The following is a 25,408-nucleotide window of genomic DNA, read 5'->3' as shown; positions in this document are numbered from 1 at the left end:
GTTATTTTAAAGTACCAATAGATGGCGTTTTTAGACAACTTTGAAACAAACCCATTTTGACAGCTGACGCCGCTCCTCGTCAGGTGATCGTCGACCCTTACTATTGCAACAGTTGCTTTGCTGTATAAACTGTTTTGGTTATTAACAGTTCGTGGAATGAGTTTATCGTGTTATCGCAAAAAATGTAATGTTCATGAGATAATAGATTTTAATTTTAAATGTATTCATCATCATCATAAGCCTATTTTATCGGCCTCCTGAAGACCTGACATTGAAGGTCAAAAGACGTACATAAACATGAGAAAAAATTGCTAAAGATGATGTTTTAATATGTAAAATTACATTTTTTGCTATGCCACGTTATAAAAAAAAAGTACCTATTGAAATAAGTATGTTAATTTTACGTGATACGCATTATGTGTTATGTAGAGGGAATCGAGTCAGTGGACATTCACCATAATAGTTCGACAGCTCAAATGTTTCTCAAATGATTTTTATGATTGCCTCGATGTTGAAGTTTAGATATTAAAGTGTAATAAATAATTTTTTGGCTTTTTATTTCGAATACTCAAAAATATTAAGTCACCTGTGCTGGTCATTATCACTAACATCTGATAGTTAAAGAATTTAACAATATCATTCTAAGCCCGCCAACCCGCATTAGAGCTGCGTGATGGGTTCTAACTCCATATCCTTATTCCAATAAGGTTGAAATTCAAGTTAAATAAAACTCAAATATATACACTACGCTTTTATTAGGAAAACACAATACATAGTTCATTTTTTTGTAACAAAGATCTTCCCGAAATTATAAACGTACAATTTGTACTTAGAAATACACAAGGGGGGGGGGGGGGGGAAACTATATAAAATAAAAATAATGTTACAACAAACTAACACATCGGGTTTCTATTTTATTATTAACTATCTTATACACGAATTAATTAATAATTAAAATTAACCATTTATTATTTTTATTTATAATTATGTATAATCCGTAAAGGCTAGCCACATCCTTCCATACTAAATAATAAATTCTATAGACCAAGAGTCGGCGTGCACTTCGGCAAAAGCATTTAGACACGTTTAAATTGACCATTCATACACACAAGATTTGCATCTATAAGGTTATACTTGTACAAACTGCGTACAGAATCTTAAAATAAAATTCAATTAATTAAACTGGTTATTAATTAAAAAATAGGTTTCAAATTGCTCAGTCCAACTGCCATACGGTTTGAATCAATGATCTTAGAAGAAAAAAATGACACGTTGAAACTAAGCTAATTAGCAAACCTGATTTTAGTCGCCGCATTGTCATTGCCTTTGACAACACCACTGAAATACTTTTTGTGTGCCAGTCGTAAACATCTAATATGGTTTATGTAACCTATCTATCTCTTTTTAACCGACTTCCAAAAAGGAGGAGGTTCTACGTTCAGCTGTATGTATGTTTTTTCTTCTAACATTGGTTTGAATAGTTTTATTTTGGATACAAACAGCAGACCTTATTACACATACGACTTTATTTATCTTAAATTCATATTCATTCGTTTAACGGTGTAGGCAAAGAGTTACAACATTATTCATACGTTGTTTCAACAAACCACACGCCGGCTGTTAGACTACTCGATTACGATTGTAATCCTATATATTACACGGCATAGTCACGTGACCGCGCTTATACTGTGTGCGCTGTAGCATGGTGCGGGTGACAGTTGCAGTATCGCGAATTGTGACAAACTTTCCAAGAGCGCAACGAACTGTCACCCGCACCATGCTACAGCGCACGGACTGTAGGGGGGCTATAATTGTTAGCAACTTAGTCAACATGTGCGTGTTTCATTACATACAATATCGCATGGTTAGTTAAAAAAGAAAAATATCATTGAATAAAGTAGGTATAAATTTTTTTTTATATAAAACAGTTTCATGAATGTTTTTCTATTTTGAAACTAAACCACGCACCTATCATACGTATGACAACGGCTAAGCTGTAATAATTAAATTATTATAAAATAAAACATACATGAATAACACAACCGATATACAAAAAAATTTTGAATCACAAAGCACTATCGATTTAATAATATCATAATCATCAAAATCGTACAATATATTGATATTAAAATTTATATAGAGACTTCATTCCCTTGTCCTTATTCCACTTAAGTGGAGTCGGCACAATATGTACTCTTTCTCCATCCACATCTGTCATACTCATATATCACTCAACTCAACTCCTTTTAATCATACGTGATTCAACTCAATTCCTTTTACATATCTTTCCCTCACTCCGATCATCTCTTTTTGTGTACTTCCACTTCCAACATTTTTCTTGTAATGTGACTTTCATTTGTCCGCATATACTATACCCTGCTAATCCACTCCTCAACTTTTCGACAAATCATTCAATATCAATCATCATCCTCATCATCATCATCATCATCATAATAATCACACAACATAAAGGCAAAATAAATAAACAAGCTTAAGTTTTTCACAAATCCCGCTCGAACCTTGGACATTTCTGAATAAAAAGTAGCCAATAATGTAAATCCAAGGTATAATGTATCTCCATTACAAATTTCAACCAAATCCATTCAGTAGTTTTTGCGTGAAAGAGTAACAAACATCCTAGGCACATCGCAACGATAGAGATATTTACGGTTCAGCCGCAATTGGTCGTGCAATGGCAACTGGTGGCAGGCTTCGGTCGTGGCTAGTTACCACTATATAACGAAAAGCTGAGTATGTATTTGCCACCGTTAAATTGTAGAATAAGTTAGTTTATAATCTCACTCGTGATATTATAATCTGCCGTTATATTGTGATCTGAAAATACTGATTACAATCTAACGTGTTATTTTTCGGTATATTAAATTGTAATCAGTATTTACAGTTCACAATATGACGGCAGATTATAATATCACAAGTAAGATTATAAACTAACATATTTTACAATTTAACGGTAGCTTATTACACACTAGTGGACGCCCGCGACTAACCTTACAACTCCCAAATCCAACCCTCTCGCAAATTCTTAGCGGACATCTATTAACTATAAACTACCTCCCTGCCAAATTTAATATATGTATATATTTATGTATGTATGTATACGATGGTCACGTGACTACACCCGACGGCCGTGGTTGGCATTGCAGTCGAAACTTAAAAAGTACACTACAAAATTAGAACTTCTTTTTTTGAAGTTGGTAAAATATGACTGTAGATGATCAAAAACATCATTCCTGCTTATTTTATGTCAATTATTTTAAAGTGGTGTACGCTTACGCAAAAATATTATTAACTTTAACATTGGAGATATCTTAAATTTAACATTTCTTTAGTATTATAGATAAAGTATTATTTAACATTTCGTTAAAATATATCAATTTCACATGTCAAGTTATAGATTTTACCTATTACATAAAAACCCTAACAAAATCACATTATGTACTGATTAAGAATAAATTAAAATAAATGTAATTGATAAAATTAATTATACAAAGTCCGATAAAAAGCTACCTTAAAAAAATATATATTATGTACTAATTTCTTGTTAATTTTGATATTTGTAACATATTTTTGTTTATCAAACTTCATGTTAAAACTTTTTAACATCAATACCAATCATACCGAATTCAAAGATTTTGTACAAAAATTAAAGAAATTACTTTACTCAGTTATCTCTTTTACGCACATACTTAAAATTATTGAAAACATTTTGATTTACTTTTTGGAAAAAATTCTCCCAATACGCCACCACGGCCAAAGTTCTAACTAAAATTAAAAAGAAAAACCACAGTATAACTATCGTACAGTACAGTATTGCTGGTTTCCTACATAAGCAAACATTACGACAAACTAAAGCCAATTGGGACACTAAATTAAGATTATCCACCGACAAAATATATACTATTATATTGTACTACAATAAGAGATTAGAAAATTAGAATTATTGTGTCAGTACATCGATCGTAATTACCAATATAATTGTAAGTAAGTTGGAGCAGAACATCGAAATCCAATTGTTTAAATTATTATTTGTATTGTCTGTTGCATTTCGAAACAGCTGAACTGATTTTCATGTAATTTTCAAGCTAACTGATTTATATTTATAGTTTTGTTATATTGACATTGAATGGTAGAAAAATAATCATAAAACAGCATTCAAATACACATTCAAAAGTTATAATCAAAAGTGCAAAATGAAATAATATACAGGGGACCCGCTGGACAGTGTCGGATTATCGAAGTTCAACGATTATAGAGAGATATAAATTATAATTTACTGCTTATTCAAAATATTTAACTGATATATACCCTACTATAATAATGTCATATAAGAGCCACACCTGACACAAGTTTTTACTTAAAATATCTCTCTATGTTCAAGCCCTATTAGCTAATGTATTGTTTAGAAAACGATGAAATTCATTTCATAGAGAAATAACATAAGATAAATTAAATTCAGGACAAGATCAACTCTCCAGCAAATACTCAAGCCATTTATTATTATAAACAGTCCAGATAACTTAAGTTGAAAACAACTAGCAGCAGAGTTTTCTGGACTGTTCATAACAAAAATGTTATGCAATACTGTACGCTAGCTACACCGTGTCAATTGGAGTTAAACAAAAAGTGTGACCTACCATCACGCTGTGGAGATGGCGGCGGGCGGTAATGTCTCTACTGTTTTGCTCTCTTTGACCTCGGACTCCTGGGTCCCGTTGACTTCCGTCACTTCACTCTCTTTCTCTGCTACTGCGGGAGTTGTCTCCATCTCTTTTTCTCTCTCCTCTTTGGAGTCCTTTGAGTCCTCTGTGTCTTGACTGGACGTGTCCATGTTCTCTTGTGACTCTTTCTCGGATTCTGTTTCTTTTGTGTCCGCTGTCTGTATGTCCGTGTCTGTGTCTGTGGTTTCTTTTGGGTTATCTGAAAAATAAAAAAGTACCAATGTTAATCAGTTATGTTAACAAGCATTCTACATTAAGAAAAATACTATTATTAGCAAGTCTCATCATCATTATCATCATTTTCGACTTGAGTCTCGTCTCAGAATGAGGTGTGTTAGGCCAATAGTCCACCATGCTGGCCCAATGCGGATTGGCAGACTTCACACAGAGAGAATTAAGAAAAATCTCAGGTATGCAAGTTTCCTCACGATTCTCTCACTGTTTGAGACACGTGATATTTAATTTCATAAAATGCACACAACTGAAAAGTTGGAGGTGCATGCCCCGGACTATAATCAAAGGCAGAGGTCATATCCACTGGGCTATCACGGCTCAATAATAGTCTACACCGGATTAAGTCAAGAGCTTTAAAATATAAACAAACTTAGTAATTCCTAGTAAATAATTTGTTATGAAACTAATACTCCCATTCACTACATATTAATGGAACCATAGAAATTAAGTATTCTTAAAATAATAGTAACCCACCTGTATCGTCAATGTCCATAGGGGTCTCTGGTGCTTTTTTCTCATTGCCATTCACCTTCTGAAAAATAATTATAAAGAAGATTAGAATTAACATAATAATTATATTTGTACCAACTATTCATACGTTTCATTAAATCATTAGTTCTAATTACATACATTATCCATTGAAATGCTGAGCATAGAACTAGGAACTTCTTATAAGCAAAAAAAACCCAAAAAACTAACGCACCCTTTTATTACACCCCTACACGTGATAACTTCACCCCATTGGCTAGTACAGTTACGCAAGCAACCAATTCTAGTGTCAAAGTGTTAATTATTATACTGTTCTGAAACCGCTTGACTAACTTTGTTTCTATGTAAGTATATCTGGTGAAACTTAGAATATGTTATCTACTTTTCATACCCATAAGTGATAAGGGTAGGCCATTCCAAAATTAAAAGCATCATTATCAACCCATATTCGGCTCACTGCTGAGCACGAGTCTCCTCTCAGAATGAGAGGGGTTAGGCCAATAGTCCACCACGCTGGCCCAATGCGGATTGGCAGACTTCACACACGCAGATATTTAAGAAAATTCTCTGGTATGCAGGTTTCTTGACGAGTTTTTCCTTCACCGTTTGAGACACATTATATTTAATATCTCAAAATGCACGTTAACTGAAAAGTTTGAGGTGCATGCCTATAAAATTCAACAGTTTACAGTTAACAATTTAACAAAACCAAAAAAAATCGGCAGTACTTTGTACTGTGCTTTGAGTATTTTTCAGCTCAGCATTTTGAATGGACAATATATACATACAATTACCTGTTTCTAAACCAAACAACGTTACACTAACGGACGTCACAAACTAACACAAATACCACATAACAATCTTTTGGTGAAGAACCTTTGTATCATAGAACTCATCATAGAAATATTACACCCATGTTAATTTTCAGTGAAACTGGTAAAATTACAGGCACATGGATACACCTCAAAAGGGGCATAGTAGGCCTAGAATGCGACTAACGACATATAAAGGGGAAATAGACAAATGTCGACCAATGGCGGCGTACTTGTCCAAGTCCCATCTCTTTCATCCAAACGCAGCATCGATCTCCTATTAAAAAGTGGATGCACAATGAGCGACCAAAAAACGTTCCCACTCAATATGAGTGGGAACGTTTTTTGGTCGCAGTTCTAAAACTATTAAAGCAAAATTGGCTGTTTTAAGTGAAATTTTCTACATGATTGTACGTCCTTTTATTACAAGAGGTCAATGCAACGCAGTGCAAGCATTTCTTTGCACGATATATGTCGTTGGTCGTATGTTAGACCTACTGGACATTCACTGTAGAATATGTTCTTAAGCAGTAATACTTCCCCGAATATGCCGTTCAGAGTCCTTAAAACGATATTAGATAAATATATAGATACGCATGCTCCTTATATAATACAATCTACAAAACCCAAAATGGAGGTCTAAAACAAAGGTAAAGTACAACCAAATTATTATTATCTGTTTGTCTCTTTTTTTTACGTTAATCTCCAAAATTCCTAAACTTATACTTCAAATTCATAGAGAACACTACTACAAAATAATATAAGACTACTGTAATTATTCATACATTGTCTACTTTTGGTAGTGTGTTCAGCTTTGGATGTATTGGTAAGAGCAATATACAAGCGTTTGACCATAGACAATTCTCAGACAGCGCGTTAGTGTACAGGGCGGCTTAGACCAATTACCTTTATTTGGACTAGTATTGCACTCAAATTCTCCAAAAAACAAATGGTCTGTTTTGAGGGGGACCCGGTGGCCAAAACTAGCAAACCTTTCTGACTCGGTGGCCAGAACTGGCAAACATTTCTGACTCGGTGGCCAAAATTGGTAAACATTTCTGACCCGCTGGCCAAAACTGGCAAACCTTTCTGACCCGGTGGCCAAAACTAGCAAACCTTTCTGACTCGGTGGCCAGAACTGGCAAACATTTCTGACTCGGTGGCCAAAATTGGTAAACATTTCTGACCCGCTGGCCAAAACTGGCAAACCTTTCTGACCTGGTGGGCAAAACTGGAACTAAACTTACAGCAATCGCCATTTTGCGACAACAGTGACACCCTCATCGGGTTAGATAAGTAATAAGTTTGTCGCACTATAAAACTGAAGGAAAGTATTTTAATGCGGGCTACTGACCTTCAATTATAACTGTTTAAACATAACTGTGAACTGTACAGTTATTTCTATTGAAATTTGGATAAGATAAAACTGTACAATTAAAACTGAAAGTCTACCTGAGCCAGAAAGTCCACACCCACATATTGAAACTAACCTTCAGTTTTACACACCAAAACGCTTGTTATCTCACCGCTACATGCAAAGTTAAATAGACTTCTCAGAGCAAAGTGACTAATACTACTGACACCTTCACCAACAATACAAAAGTGGTAGTAATGTTTGGAACCTAACGTCGTCGCTCCTTTTTGCCTTTCGTCGACACATTCGATTTCGACTTCTTTGGTTTTTTCGCCTAGTCATAGTTGTAAAAAAAAACAGAAAAAAATTAAATAAAAGCATAAATACAAAAAAAATATGCACATGCTGTATACGTATAAGCGAAGCTTAAAAAAATTAACAATAGGAAAATGATGATAGAAAATTAGCAGAAGGGAGATAATGTCTTTAAAAAAAATAAATTGTGAAAAATAAAAACACAATACTAAAGCTTGGCAAATTCGTTCATAACACTCCCGGTGGCCCGCGCGGGTTGGGAGGGGGGTAGTGATGCCCCGCGCGCACGACTTCATAAACTCGCTGTCCTTCCCTCTGCCCCGCGCGCTCGACTTTACACCCTGGCAAGGTCTTCCCCCCAGCCCCCCGTCGCCCGCGTATCATAGGAGTGTCATCAACGAACTGGCCACGTACGTAATGTAGCTTTACTTTAATGGCTTACTACTTATAAGAGAGGAGTAAATGAAGCTCAACTCCACCACGCTGTGACAATGCAGGTTGGCGGGCTTGAGCTGATAATATCTTTGTTTCTATAGCGACCTCTGACATATGTTAAAACTGGGAGGCACGGGGGTTTAACACCATCATCTTCTATGAGTAGAGACAATGCGTCTATAGCCAAAGTCGATGTGGAATGTTTACCAACAAACAAATTAAAAATCACACTAATATTATAAAGGCAAAAGTTTGTGTGTAAGTATGTTTGTTCCTCTTTAACGCCGCTACTACTGAAGCGATTTGGCTGAAATATGGAATGGAAATAGATTTTGTTCTGGATTAACACATAGGCTACTTTTCATCCCGGAAAAATCCATGGTTCCCGCGGGATTTGTGAAAAAACTGAATTCCACGCGAACGAAGTCGCGGGCGTCCGCTAGTAAGGATATAGATTGCTAGTCAAAAGGCTAGTTGACACTTTTCTCAAATGGCCTTAAATTGATCCAAATTATTATATTTTATTGAGATGTGATTACATGAAAATTTTAATTTTTAAAAATTTATTTGACAATACGAGCCAAAAGGTTGTCAACCATGATGGGCTATATCTCAAACCAACTAACCTCTGGGACATCTTCATCATCATCTTCTTTTTCCAGTCATATTTGTGTGTGTGAGACGACCGGTCGTCATTTGAGGATTTTTAGGTAAACTGTAACTAACCTCTGGCACATCTTCAGTGGTAGCTGGTTGCGCGCTGGATGATGTGGAGGTGATCTCTTCGTCCTGCTCTTGTTTCTTTTGTCTCTTGGTTGGTCTCTTTTTCTTCTCTTCCTCTACGGGCTCCGTTTTCTCTTCTTGCGTCTCTTTTTCCGGCGTCGGTGATCGTTCTTTTTGAGGGTTTGGGTCTTCCTGGAATTAGATAACAGATCAATTATAAAAATTGAGGTATTAAATGAATAAAATAGGTGACGAGAAAAGAGTAAATTAATTATTTAGTAATTCGTTCTTGTGGAAATAAGGGGATAATATATAGCCTTCTTCGATAAATAGGCTAATTTTTTTAAACTGAAATAATTTTTCAAATTGGACCAGTAGTTCTCGAGATTAGCGCATTCAATCAAACAAACAAACTCTTCAGCTTTATAATATTAGTATAGATTTAATTCAGTGAAGATGCTTTGCAATGGTGAAATAAATTATAATTAGTCGAGTGGTTTTGAGTTAAATTGTAACAATTTGCTTCATACCCCACAACTAAAGTAAAACTTCTTTAGCTCTCCCTCTCAACGTCCCTTCGCTGCCCGATTACACTTTTCGTAACGCGTTCACCAGCTTACTCAAGTTTCACTTTTAAAATATTACCTCATTATAATAATAGTGTAGGTTCTTATATGACATAATAATACACATAAACACAATACACATAATAATAAATTAATAATTTTAACATCATGGTCATTAAGTAAATTTCAATAATTATAGTGTATTATAGACAATGTAATTTAGTTATAAGATTATTTTTAAATTTGCATGCTATTTTGTAGCAAATTGTATGCCAACATTTATATCAAGATCTGTATTTAACAATTTGCAAATAAAGAATTATGAATTATGAATTATGAACAAAGAAGTTTTTTGACAGCCTCCATGGCACAGTGGTATGCGCGATGGATTTACCAGAAGTAGGACTTGGGTTTGATCCCCGGTTGAACCGATTGAGATTTACTTAATTGGTCCAGGTCTGGCTGGTGGGGACTAGTTACTACCCTAAGACGGGGGCTCCGCGCGGGGCAGAAGGAAGAACTGAGTTGGTATGAAGTCGAGCGCGCGGGGCATCGCTACCCTCCTCCCGGCCCGCGCGGAACGTTGGGAGTGTTACGAACGAATTTGCCAAGCTATAGATTAGTAAATAAGTGATCACGGTTTAACTGGTGCTATAGTGGTGCTGTGAGGATCACTCACCACGAGCAGCACCGTGTGCTGTCCGCCCGCCGATACGTGGATGGGCGTGCGGTCCTGGTGCGTGGCGCACACGGCGCTGGTGGGTTCGGCCGCGTCTTGGCTGCTGCCCGTGCCCAGCTGACCCTCGCTGCCCATGCCCCACGACATCACCTCCCCTGGAAAAAAAACGAATGTGCTGTAGGCCCTCAGACCAATTATAGAAGGACCTGTATCGCACTCATAGTCGCGAACAAAATTGTCTGTCATTTTCTGAGGAAAACGAGCTTAGATTTGGTATACATCTTATACTAAACTAGAAGTTTTTGCCCGTTTTTTACACAATTCAATTACACAAAAAGGTATTTTTAGGGAGCTCTTTAACCAACGAATACGATTACAACTATAAAACATCGATACTATAGAGGCAGTTTTTATAATCGCATTAGATCTTTGATCATATAATTTGACAGAAAAGTAACGTCTACCGAGGCAGGTCCTATACAATAATTGGTCTGAGCTGTAGGCCACACGAATGAAGAATAACTTCTTTCTACAATAAAAAAAACCCGAACAAGTGAGAGTAGAACTCGCGTCACGAGAGTTCCGAACGTTGTTAGGTAATCATGTTTTTGAAAACTGGCCTGTGGATCTATTTTCTATTTTGGTATATCAACCCGTCAAAATAAAAAACAAATCAATTGACAAAATGTCATCCATTTAATAAGATACAAATGACATCCGATGTTTCCGGTGGATATCATATGGTGTGTACACTTTGTTGTCCACTTCAATAGGTTGATAATGATAATAAAGACCAAACCTGCTGCCGTATGCGTGAGAGAAAGGGAAGCCAGACAGAGTGGCGCCGTAACGAGTTACGATATGAAGAAGTTTACCATAGAGTAGGATAAGGTTTACCCTGCCCTATGAAGTTACACTTACACTAATTTATTTACACTACATTACATTTCTAAAAAAGTGTACAAAAAGGATAGTTTCGAAATTCTCTAAGAAAAAAAAAACAAAAACTGTTTCACTGTGCCTGAAAATGGCAGCAAAGTAATTTTACTTCAAAAATCAGGAATGATTTTTTCTTTGCTTTTACACTAATTTCTTTTACTATTTTGCGTACATACAAATATCATCACGCCATCTTGGATTAGTAATGACGTCACGCCAACTCACCGCTACTCGTGACGGCGAAGGAGTTGCTGGTGCCCGCCGCTATGCTCACGCAGTTCTTATTCTGCAACTTGGGTATCGGTTCCAATATCTCCGCGTCGCCCGATTTGTCACCTAATCCTAACCTGAAAATAAAAAAATAATAAGAGAAAAATTATCATGATGATGGGGAAGGGTCCCACTGCAGTTGGCGTATGTGGATGCTTTCTCGAGGGGGCGGGGATAGATTTTTGGCGGAACCCCTGACAGCGACACTGAGCTGGGCCCAATCACACGAAGTATGTTTGTTCCTCTTTTATGCTGCAGGTTCTAAAGCGATTTAGCTGAAATTTGGAATGGAAATAGATTTTGCTATCTAGATTAACACATAGGCTACATTTCTTTCCGGAAAAATCCATGGTTCCCGCGGGTTTGTGAGAAACTGTATTCCACGCGGACGAAGTCGCGGGCGTCCGCTAGTAAATAATAATGTGTCTGCTCTATGCTCTACTGTAACCTCAAGATCAGAGTCTCAGAGGAGACTTGTTTTGTGCAAATCGTAAGGTAAGGTGTTCTGGCCTGAATGTATCAGTCCTGACATCCCCATGACCGTGGAAAAAACTCACGCCCGAATGACTGTAAAAATCGGGAACCTAGTCTTCGCTGGCGAGGACGCTGTGTAACTTATTTTTGCGTTACTTGGGAAGCGCTATCCATCGTTAGATCGTCGTCAGGATCGTAAATGACGTTTTTCGTGCGTCTAAATTTGCGATTGGCGTTGGGGGCTCGCACTCACCGTCCATACTCGCAGCGGCCGATGGCGTGCGCCCGGCCCGCGTCGTCCACGGCCAGCGAGTGGTGCTGGCCGGCCGCGACGCCGCTCCACGAGCTGCCGGCGAACGCGTCGCACTCCGCCGGCGAAAACAGCGCCGTCTTGCGCTTCTCGCCCGTTATACCTGCGAAAGTAAATCATAAATCATTTATTGCCAGAATGTGGTCATATACAGATATTGTTACATTTTAATGTTCCTACACAATCTGCCTCATAGGCGTGCGAGCCGAGTACATTATTATAATTTTTATTTACTAATATTAGAACTGTCAATCATTTATAATTAATCATGTAAGTATAATATACAACTGTTTCTAGCCATCTATAAGCTCTGTTATATTTTTTTATCCACACTTAGCGCAAACACGGCCGGTGACGTCGCCACACACCACAAAACTCCGCTTGTAGCTTTAGGTGGTAAACTCAGACTAAATACATAAGGACTAGTATCGCACTCAAATTCACAAACAAAATTTATTTTATTTTATTTTTATTTTTGTTCGTTTTTCACACCATTTAACTATACATAAAGGTATTTTTACGGAGGTTTTTAACTGACGGACACGATTGTAAACTATGAAACATCGATTCTATAGAGACAGTGTTTATAATCGCATAAGATCGTTGATCATATACTTTGACAGAAAGATAATGGCTTGCGAGGCAGGTCTTTATTTATTTAGTCTGAGGTGGTAAAGTATGTGAGTGTGTAAGGTTTTTGGAGGTAATCTCTAAATCTACGGAACACATTTTTAAAATTCTTTAACTAATTAAAAAGAAAATTACGTTATTTGTAAGGGTCATAGGTTTTTTTAATCTCAATATACGGAATGGGTACTACACCACTGAAACCGCGAGTTTCTGCTTCTAATTTATAAAGCAAACTATTTAGCAGGGTTACTATAGATGACACCTTTAAATCTTAATGTTGTTATTTCAATTACACTTTTCGTAACGTATTCACAAGTCACTTCCCAAGTCTGACGTGATTAATCCTTTAACCAATTGAAAATTATGTTATTTATAAGGGTCATAGGTTTTTTTTATCTCTATATTCCCACGAAATGGGTACTATACTACTGAAACCGCGAGTTTCTGCTTCTAATTTATAAAGCATAATTTATAAATCTATTTAGCAGTGTTACTACAGATGGCACCTGTCAATTTTGACGTTTGTGTGTTTGGATGTCATTTGAATTACACTTTTCGTAACGCATTCACCAGCTTACTCCCCAAGTCTAGCGTGCAAAAAGTTGTACTTGTCAAACTCACCAAGTTGTCCGTAGTTGTTGAGCCCCCAAGCGAACACTTTGTCCTTGTTGGCGTCCAGCACGAAGGTGGCGTGGTAGCCCGCCCAGATGCGCGACGCGCCCGCCTTCAGAGTCACCTTGGACGGCGTGAGCAGTGCACCTGCAACGAAGCGTACCATGGGGATGATGGTTTGAATATATTGATTTTTATGATACATTCGTGTAAACAGGGTCAATGTTAACTAATTTATACATAAAAAGCAAAGATTGTCTGGATATTTGCAAAATAAATGAGATTATAAAATTTCAAAAACAATTATAAATATTTTATCGTAATTAGATGAAAATTCATACAGTTTTAGCTCCCTTACATTAAATGTGACATTTTTTAATATATGAACTATAAGCATAAACGCACAAATAACAAAGATATTAGTAATTTTGTTTGAACGCGCATACAAATCTAACGATCATTACATTGCCTATGACGTCATTATTTCGATCCATTTTGTATGGGGCGTTTTTCAGGGATCCGCGGCAGCGCCGCAAATCTGACTCTTTAAATCCCTGTAGCTCCGAAAATAATGATCGCAGATACCCTGTTCCTTTTACAAAATTGCTTTACTATTAGCATACTCTTAATTTATGTACAATTTAAAAAACTGTCATCATCCCTATTGTCACTTTCCGTACGCTTGATGTAGCTGGTTACAACCCTTCTGTAGGCCTTACATGCGACACGACATTATCTCATGAGAAAAATCATTTAATGCACCGAACTGGAAGTATCGCTCTCTCTTTCGTTGCATTGGTATGAAAGAGTTGGGACTGTGGCAAACCGGTCGCTATTGGTCATTCTCTTCACGAGCTATGTCGCGGCGCGCATCGAAAACCAAAATGTCTAGCTACTACCCTACTGGCCAAGATAGAGAAGTCGAATTTAAAATACATCATTTGTAGCGGATTTATTATTTGAATTTAATACTTTATTATTATTGCATATGCATCCACTGCATAGGCTACGAAACAAAATAACAAAGAAAAAAAACAATAATGACGTGGATGTCGCAGCCGATGGGTTAAAATGGCTAACTAATAGGCCCCGGCATACAATGAAAAAACTTACTCTGACACCCATTCAGCTTTTTTTTTTTTATTCTTTACAAGTTAGCTCTTGACTACAATCTCACCTGATGGTATGTGATGATGCAGTCTAAGATGGAAGCGGGCTAACTTGTTAGGAGGAGGATGAAAATCCACACCCCTTTCGGTTTCTACACGGCATCGTACCGGAACGCTAAATCACTTGGCGGTACGTCTTTGCCGGTAGGTAACTAGCCACGCTTCACCTACTCAACCTGTTTCGTTCCACTCGACCTTCTAGTTTTGCTTTATTCAGTACCACCTCTGTCGCGAGTTTCTGTCTGGCAGACAAGACTGCGTGGAGTCAGGGTTCCCAGATAGAATTCTCATGTAAATTGAGCCTCAATAACCAAGGGGTTCATCACCAAGGGGTGGTGGTCCTGTCGTACCCACTCCTAATACAGTTTTTTTCCGACTAGTTGGAGGGGAATGGGAATATTGGTCATATTTAAAAGATTGACGGCCTCCGTGGCGCAGTGGTATGCGCGGTGGATTTACAAGACGGAGGTCCTGGGTTCGATCCGCGGCTGGGCAGATTGAGATTTTCTTAATTTGTCCAGGCCTGGCTGGTGGGAGGCTTCGGCCGTGGCTAGTTACCACCCTACCGGCAAAGACGTACCGCCAAGCGATTTAGCGTTCCGGTACGATGCCGTGTAGAAACCGAAAGGGGTGGGGGGACTTTCATCCTCCTCCTAACAAGTTAGCCCGCTTCCATCTTAGACTGCATCATCACTTACTATCAGGTGAGATTGTAGTCAAGGGCTAACTTGTAAAGAATAAATAAAAAAAAAAAAAGATATGGCAAATAATAAAAAAAAAACTCCTGTGTGTATACTCACTGAAGCCCTGCCTGGCGTCCCTGGAGGCGGAGCGCTGTGACAGGCGACCGAGCTGGCCCTGCTCCCCGCACCCCATTGTGTACACTGAACCCGACACCTGCAAACATTAAATATACTTATACTTAAACAATACACATCACTATCTAACCCCAAAGTAAGCATACAAAGTAGTTTGTTATGGGTACTAAGATAGTTGATATTATAATATTCATTTACATTTATATGGGGCATGCACCTCCAACTTTTCAGTTGTGTGCATTTTAAGAAATTAAATATCACGTGTCTCAATCGGTGAAGGAAAACATCGTGAGGAAACCTGCATATCAGAGAATTTTCTTAATTCTCTGCGTGTGTGAAGTCTACCAATCTGCATTAGGCCAGCGTGGTCGACTATTGGCCTAACCCCTCTCATTCTGAGAGGAGACTCGAGCTCATCAGTGAGCTGAATATGGATTGATAACGAATACATTTATATACTACATGTAAAAATAACACTTTATTTCTGAATTTTCAACAGTTTTCAAGATAGGTCTACAGGTAATACTAGTGGAAGGGAAAATGCACTCGTGTTTTAGTTTTACAATCTATTTTCTACTCCCATTTTGTAATATGCAATATAAAACCTCACAACTATATCACAAAGCCATTCTTACAGGTTGTTTGGTAATGTTCATTACCACATGGATAAACCGTGTATTTTTTTTTTTAATTTCACATCTTAACACTGAGACCAAATCTAGGCCACGCCGATACTAAAAATCGAGAAGGTCATACCCAACGTCAATTATATATTGTTTACCAAATTCGTAAAAAGTATTGTATGCCACTGCACGTACTAAGCGATTGTAGCACTCGTGTATTTCGGCTACATGACAGTGGCATAAACAACTATTGTCTACACTTACAGACAGCATGACGAGATGGTCCCCGCCCGAGGCGAGCGCGACGGCCTGCTCGCCGATGTCGACTTTGACGGGCTCCTTGCACGCTTTGCCCTCCCGCGCGCGCACGATCAGCCCCATGCTGCCGTGGGAGTCCTGCATACATTCATTAATCTTTCATCTAAGTATATAAAGGCAAAATGTCACTCATCACAAAATATCAACATTAAATCTAATCTATATATATAAATGAATTGCTGTTCGTTAGTCTCGCTAAAACTCGAGAATGGCTGAACGGATTTATCTCATCTTGGTCTTGAAATGTTCGTGGAGGTATAGAGAAGGTCTAAAAGGTGAGAAAAACTAGAATAATTGCCGGGAAAACCATAAAAACAACCGTTTTCTATTTCTCATACAAATGTTTAAGATTCAAGCAGAAGAAGAAGGGCAGGGAGGGGTAGGGTAGGGTTAGAATCGGGATAGGGAAGAAGTGCACATAAGTCAAAGCGAAGCTTGCCCGGGTCTGCTAGTCTAAGTATATAAAAGCAAAATGTCATCACAAAATATCAACATTAAATCTAAACATATAACACCAAAAGGTCTCACATACAAAGTATCGTAAACTGCTTGATATGTACAAAGATGAAAGGAGATCATTCACGCTCCATACATTTTTGGACTATTTTTGAAAGTGCTGGCCAACAAAAAAAAATGGCACGACTCGTTAGAATTAGCCATTTGGAGCAATAGCTAATATGGCATAAAAATTATAGGAGGGCTCTGAACCAAGTTATACAGGGTCGACGATTCGTTAAATCCATACATTTTGTCGATTTTCAAAAGTGCCCGCTAAGAATAAATTCGATACGTATCGTTAGAACTACCCATTTGGAGCAATAGTTAGTATGGCACTAAGATTATATTTCTAGATTTTTTTCTTAGCGGGCATTTTTAAAAGTTGACAAAATGTATGAAAATAACGAATCATTGAACCTGTATAATTTGGTTCAGAGCCACCTGACAACTTTTATGCCCTATTATCTATTACTTCAAATAATTAGTTCTAACGATTCGTGCCATTTTTTTCCGTTGGCCGGCACTTTCAAAAAGGGTCCAAAATGAATGATCTCCTTTGGCAGGAAGCTAGTTTATAGTTAGTAGACATTCACTAAAGGTCGCCATTGATGGTCAATTATTCTCACGTTTCTGCAAAGCAAACAACGGCAGTACTTACGCGGCATACTATACAAGTCATGTACACAACAAACAACACACAATCAATTATAGTCGTAGGTGCTACAGAAACGTGAGAATAATTGACCATTTGTGGCTAGTGTTCGAATATATTTTGTGACAGAGTTGGATAAAAAGATCTTAAAGTTCTTGCAAGTTTAAGGGAAAAAGGTAGAAATATTATGTAGCAACAAATTATTATTGTTAAAAGCACTTACCCTAAAGGCACCCCAAGCGTAAACATCCCCGTTGTCAAGCAATGCAGCTGAGTGGGAGTCCCCTGCGGCGATGGCCACAGCGGGTTGCGGCAGAGCGACTGCCTTGGGAGTCCCCTCGTCCTTCTCATTAGATGTGGGCCGGCCTAGGGCTCCCTCGTCATTGCAGCCGAACGTCCACACCTGGAAAATTATGACGATGCTACTGAACCCAGTCAAGCTTTGCTTTGCCTTATGTGCACTTGTGCCCTACCCCTATTCTAAATCTAACCTACCCTAAAAAAAACTTTCTTTCTTTTTCTTCTTTTAACAATCCTCATACTTCAAAGAGACGAATATCTTAGCATTCCACGGATTCACCGTGCGGGTGCCGGGTCCATCACGTGGTAGAGAGAAGAACTCCAAGCAGAGTCCTTTGACGGCCTCCGTGGCGCAGTAGTATGCGCGGTGGATTTACAAAACGGAGGTCCTGGGTTCGATCCCCGGCTGGGCAGATTGAGATTTTCTTAATTTGTCCAGGTCTGGCTGGTGGGAGGCTTCGGCCGTGGCTAGTTACCACCCTACCGGCAAAGACGTACCGCCAAGCGATTTAGCGTTCCGGTACGATGCCGTGTAGAAATCGAAAGGGGTGTGGATTTTCATCCTCCTCCTAACAAGTTACCCGCTTCCATCTTAGACTGCATCATCACTTACTATCAGGTGAGATTGTAGTCAAGGGCTAACTTGTAAAGAATAAAACAAAAAATAATAATAATAAAGCGTACCTTCCCGTCGCAGTCCAAGGCGATGGTGTGCATGCCCCCCGCGTGCGCGTCCACTATCTTGTTGCCCAGCCCGGCCACGTGCCGGAACCTGCGCAATGCACATGTGCATGTGTGAGATTGTGCCCATTATTACACTGTCTCACACTATATTAAGCATGGTACAAAGGTCAATGACCTAGGAGCATCTTTACAAATTTCGCAATATTGCCTTCCACACTATGTTGAACAATAAAAAAAACAATCATATCCGAGTCGATTTTGTGTACAAAGGGTTCTGTGTCCCGAAGGTGCTGATAGACTTGAGCATTCACTTTTAACAGAACATCGAGCATTCCCCGTTTTTATATTTGTCAAACTGAACAACAAGCCGAGCCAAGCATATAGCTATTGCTACGAACATCTTGACCTAATTCTAGCGAACACTCTATTTGATTGTTGCCATTCTAAGCAAATCTGCTCGCTAGAATGCTCGATAAAATGTTCTCGTAACATTCTCAATGCTCATTACAAGTGACTGCTTAAGTCTAGTCAGCAAAGTCAGCACCTTTCACTATAAAAACGGCATCAATAAATCATGTCTATTGTTTGGGAGCCATCTTAAATATCTATTTTAATCCGTATTTTAGTATTTGTTGTTGTAGCAGCAACAGAAATTTTAACTTTCAAACTATCACAGTTCATAAGATACAGTCCAATGACAGACAGACAGATCAATCTACTGCAGTCTTACTAATAGGGGCCTGTTTGGGTACAGAACCATAAAAATAAAATGAAAGTGTAACTCACTCGGTAGTCTCCATGACATCCTCCCCCAGACCCAACTGCCCCACATCTCCCTGCCCGCATGTTAGCACTGAACCCCTCTTTTTGGGGGCGCTGGGTATCTCCAGCAAAACTGCTCCTAGAAACAAATAAAAGACACTAATGTACAAGACCAAGAGCTATGCTAGATATTCTGCGGTCAACAAATAAATACACAATGTGTGCCAGACAAGAATATCCAATCATGTCAACAAGCTGATGTTGAAACTGGTAGACACGAACAGTGTCACTGACAAGAGACTGAAGTGTCCCTGAATTTGCTCTTAGATTTGACACTAAAAGAGGACAAGGATTCTCTCAGTGGGGAGAGCCGCTCTGCAAAAATCCCAACACCACCTTTTAAACACAATGGTTACAAAGCTTAAGCATACTACTTTAACGCGGAAAGGGATAGGGTAATGTTTTACTCTGTAACAATAAGTGTCAGATGTTAATGATAATGAACGGGGCCAAAGTTCGACATGGGTGGGTTGGTTCCTGTACATCATCACATCCTGTATCCAACCACTGCTGGATACAGGCCTCTCTGAGAGTGTGCCAACACACACAATCCACTGCCGTTGTCATCCAGCATGTGGGTGTTCTAATGATTTCCAAATTGGGACTGATTATCTAGAAACTGTTGGTCTTCTAAAGCAGTTTCTTATCAACATAAACATCTACTAATTCTTCTTTCTGGGCTGTTTCTGCAGTTGACCAACAGGTAGGATGTTGTGAGTCGTTCAGTGTCCCAGCTGGATGAAGTGAAACATAGTTGCAACCAACATATGGGTTAATACTTAAGTTATAAGACAAGACTCTATTATTCCTTGCACAAATTTCTTGCTGGCTATTTTCAGTTCTTAGAAAATTACCTACTCAATCAAGTACTTAAAATAAATTAATTTAAATTGGAAAGAGGAAAAATACACGAGACAAGTGTTTGTAGAGGGTTCAAACAAATTTTAACTGCAAATGTAATTTAGTGCACACAATTTATGATTTACTACAGTATTTTAACACAGGTACTGATATAAATCTATATTATGTAAAAACTAAATTCTGTATTTTCTTCAAATTCATTTTAGTTTTAGAGACAAAGAGGAAATGTGTGTCTATATCCTTGATAAATTAGAAAATCAATCATTTTATATTACAGAAAAATATATTTAAGATCAATACACACACAAAGCAGTTTGCAATTTTTTTATCATCACCTTGCAACCCAAATATGACCCCATATTCAGATTTCGTCACTTTAGTAAATTGATATCTCTATTGTGGACTACTTTCTTTGCTGTCAAAAAAAAAACTGCATTTATCTTCATCAATCTAGTAGATCCTGAGAAATTTGACTGATAGATATGAGACACACAAGTGATCCTATAAGTGTTCTGTTTTGTGCCCTGACATTCAAAACCCTAAAAATGGGGAAACAAGCTGTCTAATATGCTATAATTTTTTTTATATAATTTGTTTTATTATAACTAACTAAAATGTATGAAATGCAAACAGACTATTTACCTTTTTGAAGGTAATGTTGCTTGTGCATGCAAATATACTTTATCCAATTGCACCACATATTTGCTGACATTTATATGTTTCATGATTTATTCCAAATGTGCATATTTTAGTAGTGCCTATTTATTTTGCTATTATCTGTGATAATATTATAAATCCAAGTGACAATTCCATGCAGATCTGACTGAAAATCCTATATGCATGTTTTGCCTCAAAACCTCAGCATCCTCATCTTACAACATTCAGACTTTGAATAACAATAGCTAACATAGTATTTCTTTACTATGATTAGTATTATTTAAGTAGCCCAAAGTTTCACCCACATAGTTCCCATTCCTTCCAGTGAATATACAGGCATAAAATATAGCCTACAACACTCACAAATAACAAGTCTATCTAATGGTAAAAGAATTTTCAAAATCTATTCAGTAGATCCAGAGATGGTACCAGACAATGTGGACGTCCGGCAAGAAGGTGGAAAGACAACATCCACCTAACCCTGGGGCCTCACTGGACCAGAGTTGCGGCCGACAGGGTGCAGTGGAAGCAGCTGGAGGAGGCCTATGTCAGGCAATACTATCAATAGTGGGACATAATATAATCAGAAAAAAACACAATGCTCTTGTAACTTAACACTGTTTGAAATGAAAGGCTATTTATTTTAGATCCAGAAATTACCTACTATAACATAAGAAAATTTACCCCTATTAAGAGACTTCTACCAAAATGCATTTTGGTGGTAGTTTCTACAAATAGTCAAAACACTAAGCATAGGCCTACTTGTAATAAATAAATTATAATGTGGTATGCAGTTTGGAGTTTACAGTTTTCAAGTTTCCATTGTTATATATAGCTCAACGACAATTGAAACAATAAAACATGTTTTTGGCACAATAATTTAGAACAGCAATAATTTTAAAATTCAGTTATTTCAAAGATTTCAATTTACATTTATTTCAATAATCGTGCAATTTTCCAGAGAATACTGATTAATAACTTAACGAATAATAATACTCTAAAGCAAGTTCATTGGAATAAAACATTAATTGGAGACTGTGGAGACCCTTGGACCATGGAGTCGCAGTGCCAAAAAAAATTTCTGTACCATTTCACCACGGCTTGTTGCCTCGACTGGAGACAGAAGGGCTGGCTCATTTTTTGCGCAAAGGATCAGCCTGGCTGTCCAGCACTGAAATGCAGCCAGTATTCTTGCCACCATTCCATGTGGGCATGATTTGTATAGTTATTAGGATAAGTTAGCTTAAGTTCCTTATTGTATTCTTTCTCAATAAAAAAAAAAATTAATATAACTTAATGTTAATATAATGTTTAGCCATATAACATTAATTTACTTTGATTGTTTGTTAAAAAAACTTGCATAGTTCTGCAGACATGAACAAGTCTCGCTATGAAGATAATCACAATAATTTAATGACACCTTGTTGCTACCCACTTAAGCACCTTCCTAATCAGCATTCTATTATGTGATTGTGACATTGTAGTGTTAGCATAGCGTTGTTTTCCGCTTTTTATCTCAACTTGCATTTTTTTAAATAGAAAAGTGTACTTGTGTTTTTCCGAATACATAAGTATATAGGTATATTATATATATATATATATATTGTATATAGTAGGTACGAGAGATAATTTTATGTTATATCATTCTAAATCAAGGTCGCCTTTACAAACGGAGCAAATATTATTTGAAAATAGAATGCCAGATGCATGAATGTACTTTGCTATGCCGCGATAATTCGCGTAACCTCAAAACATTCCACTTAGAACGCGCTTACGTAATATTTGCCGCATATATCCAAATCGCGGCAACAATTAGCCTCGTCGCGCGCTCGAAACGCTCGTCGCAACATAAATAACATGCCTCCATGAGAGGATAAAGCTAAAAAGGCGCCAATAACATTGTAGGCGCTTCGTTTCCCGCCATCATGGTTTGACAGGTCATTGACGTCGCATAGAAATGCAAAGAAAACAAATGAAATACAAGTTATAAAATTACTGACCTCCGCGTTTTTTCTTATTTTTAGGCGCCGATGACGCCGTGACAGCAGAAGTCTTGGACGCTGTCCGTTTCGTGCCCCGTGCCGCCGGCATTTTGCCTGCAATATTGCAAAGGACGCGTCAGTAAACACGAAGGCCTGGGGAGCGCGGCAAACGTTGACCCGTCGGGAGCTTTATTTCGTTGACGTTTTCACAACTCTATTAAAAATACATTTGCGTTATTTTCTCACAAATCTTCCTCCTTGCATTAATAACAAGGCCACGGTTTCAAAGGTTCAGGGGAAGTGCAGATAGGTTATATTATGCGTTTGTATAGCACTACACTACACTGGCGACAAACAACGCATCCGAAACTTATGGGCAAACCTTGCACGGTAGCGGAATAAATTACTTACTGTTTTATTACTTTTATGATTATTAATCCAAATTACTGAAAATCTATATGAAATCACTAGAGGAGATGAGATGACGTATTATTTCAATACAGTACAATTTCCGTGCATCTCCCTCGCTTCGCTTGGCTAACGTACCATAAACAATTTTTTTTATAGAGCGTAATGTCTTGTGATGTCATCTGTGTTACAGATTATAAATTGTAACAGACTATGTAAGTTTATCTATGGGATGTATGTATTACTTGCTTAGACCATTAAGATTACTTGATATTTTTTTTATTTAAAATAGTTCATTTTAATTAAAAGAATATTAATTATAGAAACATTTGGAAACTGTTAGTTTTAAGTAGAGTTACGTGATAATTTAGAACTAACCACAGTACTATCTTGGCATTATATTCTCAACGGGATCAAATAGTAACTTTGTATTTATTCATATATTAATGTACCCAACGACATTAAATTGTACCCTTTTAGCGTGCATGTAGGTACTTAAGTATTTTTTAACTGACTTCTCGTAGCTTTCAATCAGGGAATTTGAAGTTCATTTCAATTCAGGGAATTCGAACCCGAACCGAAGGTGATAATATTTTACTCTATTTATTATAATCACTATTACGGCCAATTTAGTTATTGAAATTCGTAAAAAGACCCAGTTCAAATATTCGTGAATTCACTTCTCATTCGTCTCCATAATGTTGCCAACTCACCGAAATTTCCACTAGTTTATGCAGGGATGCTTTTATTATGGTGGTCTTTTACCGGCTAAAGGGGAATGCCCATCGGCCCATACAACGTCGGCCCCGGGAAGCCAGGTATACCCCCGTATATGGAGATGATAGTAGGATGTATAAATAAGAATCTGGTTAAATAATTGGATTAATCTATGTATGTTTCTTGAAGAAAAATACATTTTTTGTATCACTCTTCTAGGGCAGATACTTCGCCGTTGTACCAAAGCGGCGAAGTAGCATTCAAAGCTGTATTAATTTTTTTTTTAATTTTATAACATTATTTATAAGTAAAGAGTTAAAAATAGTTAAGCCACTCTGGATTTTTTTAGTTATTTTTTTCTAAATATTTCGTAAGCACCTGACAAAGTAAAGACTCTACTATTAATTTGGATAATATATTTTTTACTATTTAAAGAAAATATTTGATTGTTTGTTTGTTGCATTTAATAGGCTCTAACTACTGAACCGATTTTAATATTTTTATGAAAATAAAAATCCCACTGCTTCCCAGACAGGTCTCTGGTTTTGTGTTAGGGTAATAAAAGAGGCACAGGACAAGTTTTCAACTTGCCTCAAATATCTACCCAAAAATGTTCACTTGATGTCGGACATCAGAAGTAACGTAGGCGCGTTGGTGGCGAGCAGACGACGAGGTGACCGCGCGCACTAAGTGAAACGTAGCCGAGGCGTTTCCGTTACATGTCCGAGGCGTAAATGTGAGTTTTGACTTTCGAGTTTAAATCGGACTTAGAGTGTGACGTAATAAATGAGTAGAAGTTAATAAAAATGGAACTAATAAACTTACTGTGTGGCAACACCACATTAACTGTCACTATCAGAAAGAGCTGTCATTATAGTGCGACCAATCATTATTAATAGTTTTATCAGATTATAAAAAAACATAGTGGAATTTCGGATAATTATAATATAAGTAAGTAATTTATGTGATTTATTTAAATTAGATAATAATATAATTCCTACTTCATTAAAATTCAATTAAAATAACAACATATTAATATTACCTACGTATAGAACAAAATATCAATTATTAGGTATCAAGTATCAAGGTAGACTCAGCGCCACGAAATATGTCCCATAAACGCGTTGCTAATGTCATTCAATGTCATTTGGTAATGGCGGTCTTGTTGTCATTTGAGTAAGGCGCTGTCAATTTTAGTTCAGGTTTTTGCCGCGGGACTTCTTGGTGGCGCAGACTCTAGTTGCAATCCCTAGTTACCCTTAACATAAAGCGCCCACATATATTTTCTAGTTTCTTCTCTTTTGTGTCACACTAAGCA

General features: G+C 37.5%; 1 protein-coding gene across 3 annotated transcripts; it reads right to left on the bottom strand.

The window, feature by feature from the left end:
• Positions 1-738: 738 nt before the first annotated feature.
• Positions 739-23,534, bottom strand: LOC112046070 (regulator of chromosome condensation). 3 transcript variants are annotated; one of them, XR_008251642.1, is made up of 15 exons: positions 23,377-23,534; positions 22,984-23,079; positions 19,430-19,544; positions 18,644-18,731; positions 17,883-18,062; positions 16,456-16,587; positions 15,551-15,647; positions 13,591-13,728; positions 12,283-12,442; positions 11,511-11,632; positions 10,347-10,501; positions 9,105-9,293; positions 7,897-7,962; positions 5,448-5,505; positions 4,857-4,938 (listed from the first exon to the last, which is right to left on the bottom strand). XR_008251642.1 is itself a non-coding variant. In XM_052886791.1 (14 exons), the coding sequence occupies exons 2-14, from the start codon at positions 23,072-23,074 to the stop codon at positions 4,658-4,660; spliced, it is 1,806 nt and encodes a 601-aa protein (XP_052742751.1). In that variant the 5' UTR covers positions 23,075-23,079; positions 23,377-23,534; the 3' UTR covers positions 739-4,657. The 3 variants fall into 3 exon arrangements, 2 of the variants coding, with proteins under 2 accessions (XP_052742751.1, XP_052742752.1); XM_052886791.1 differs by lacking the exon at positions 7,897-7,962 and having other exon boundaries at positions 739-4,938; XM_052886792.1 differs by lacking the exon at positions 7,897-7,962 and having other exon boundaries at positions 739-4,938; positions 22,984-23,179; positions 23,377-23,500.
• Positions 23,535-25,408: the final 1,874 nt, after the last annotated feature.

Source organism: Bicyclus anynana, chromosome 18 (assembly GCF_947172395.1).
Source record: "Bicyclus anynana chromosome 18, ilBicAnyn1.1, whole genome shotgun sequence".
In the NCBI taxonomy this organism is placed as follows: Eukaryota; Metazoa; Arthropoda; class Insecta; order Lepidoptera; family Nymphalidae; genus Bicyclus; species Bicyclus anynana.
This window is presented reverse-complemented; position numbering and strand designations above follow the sequence as displayed.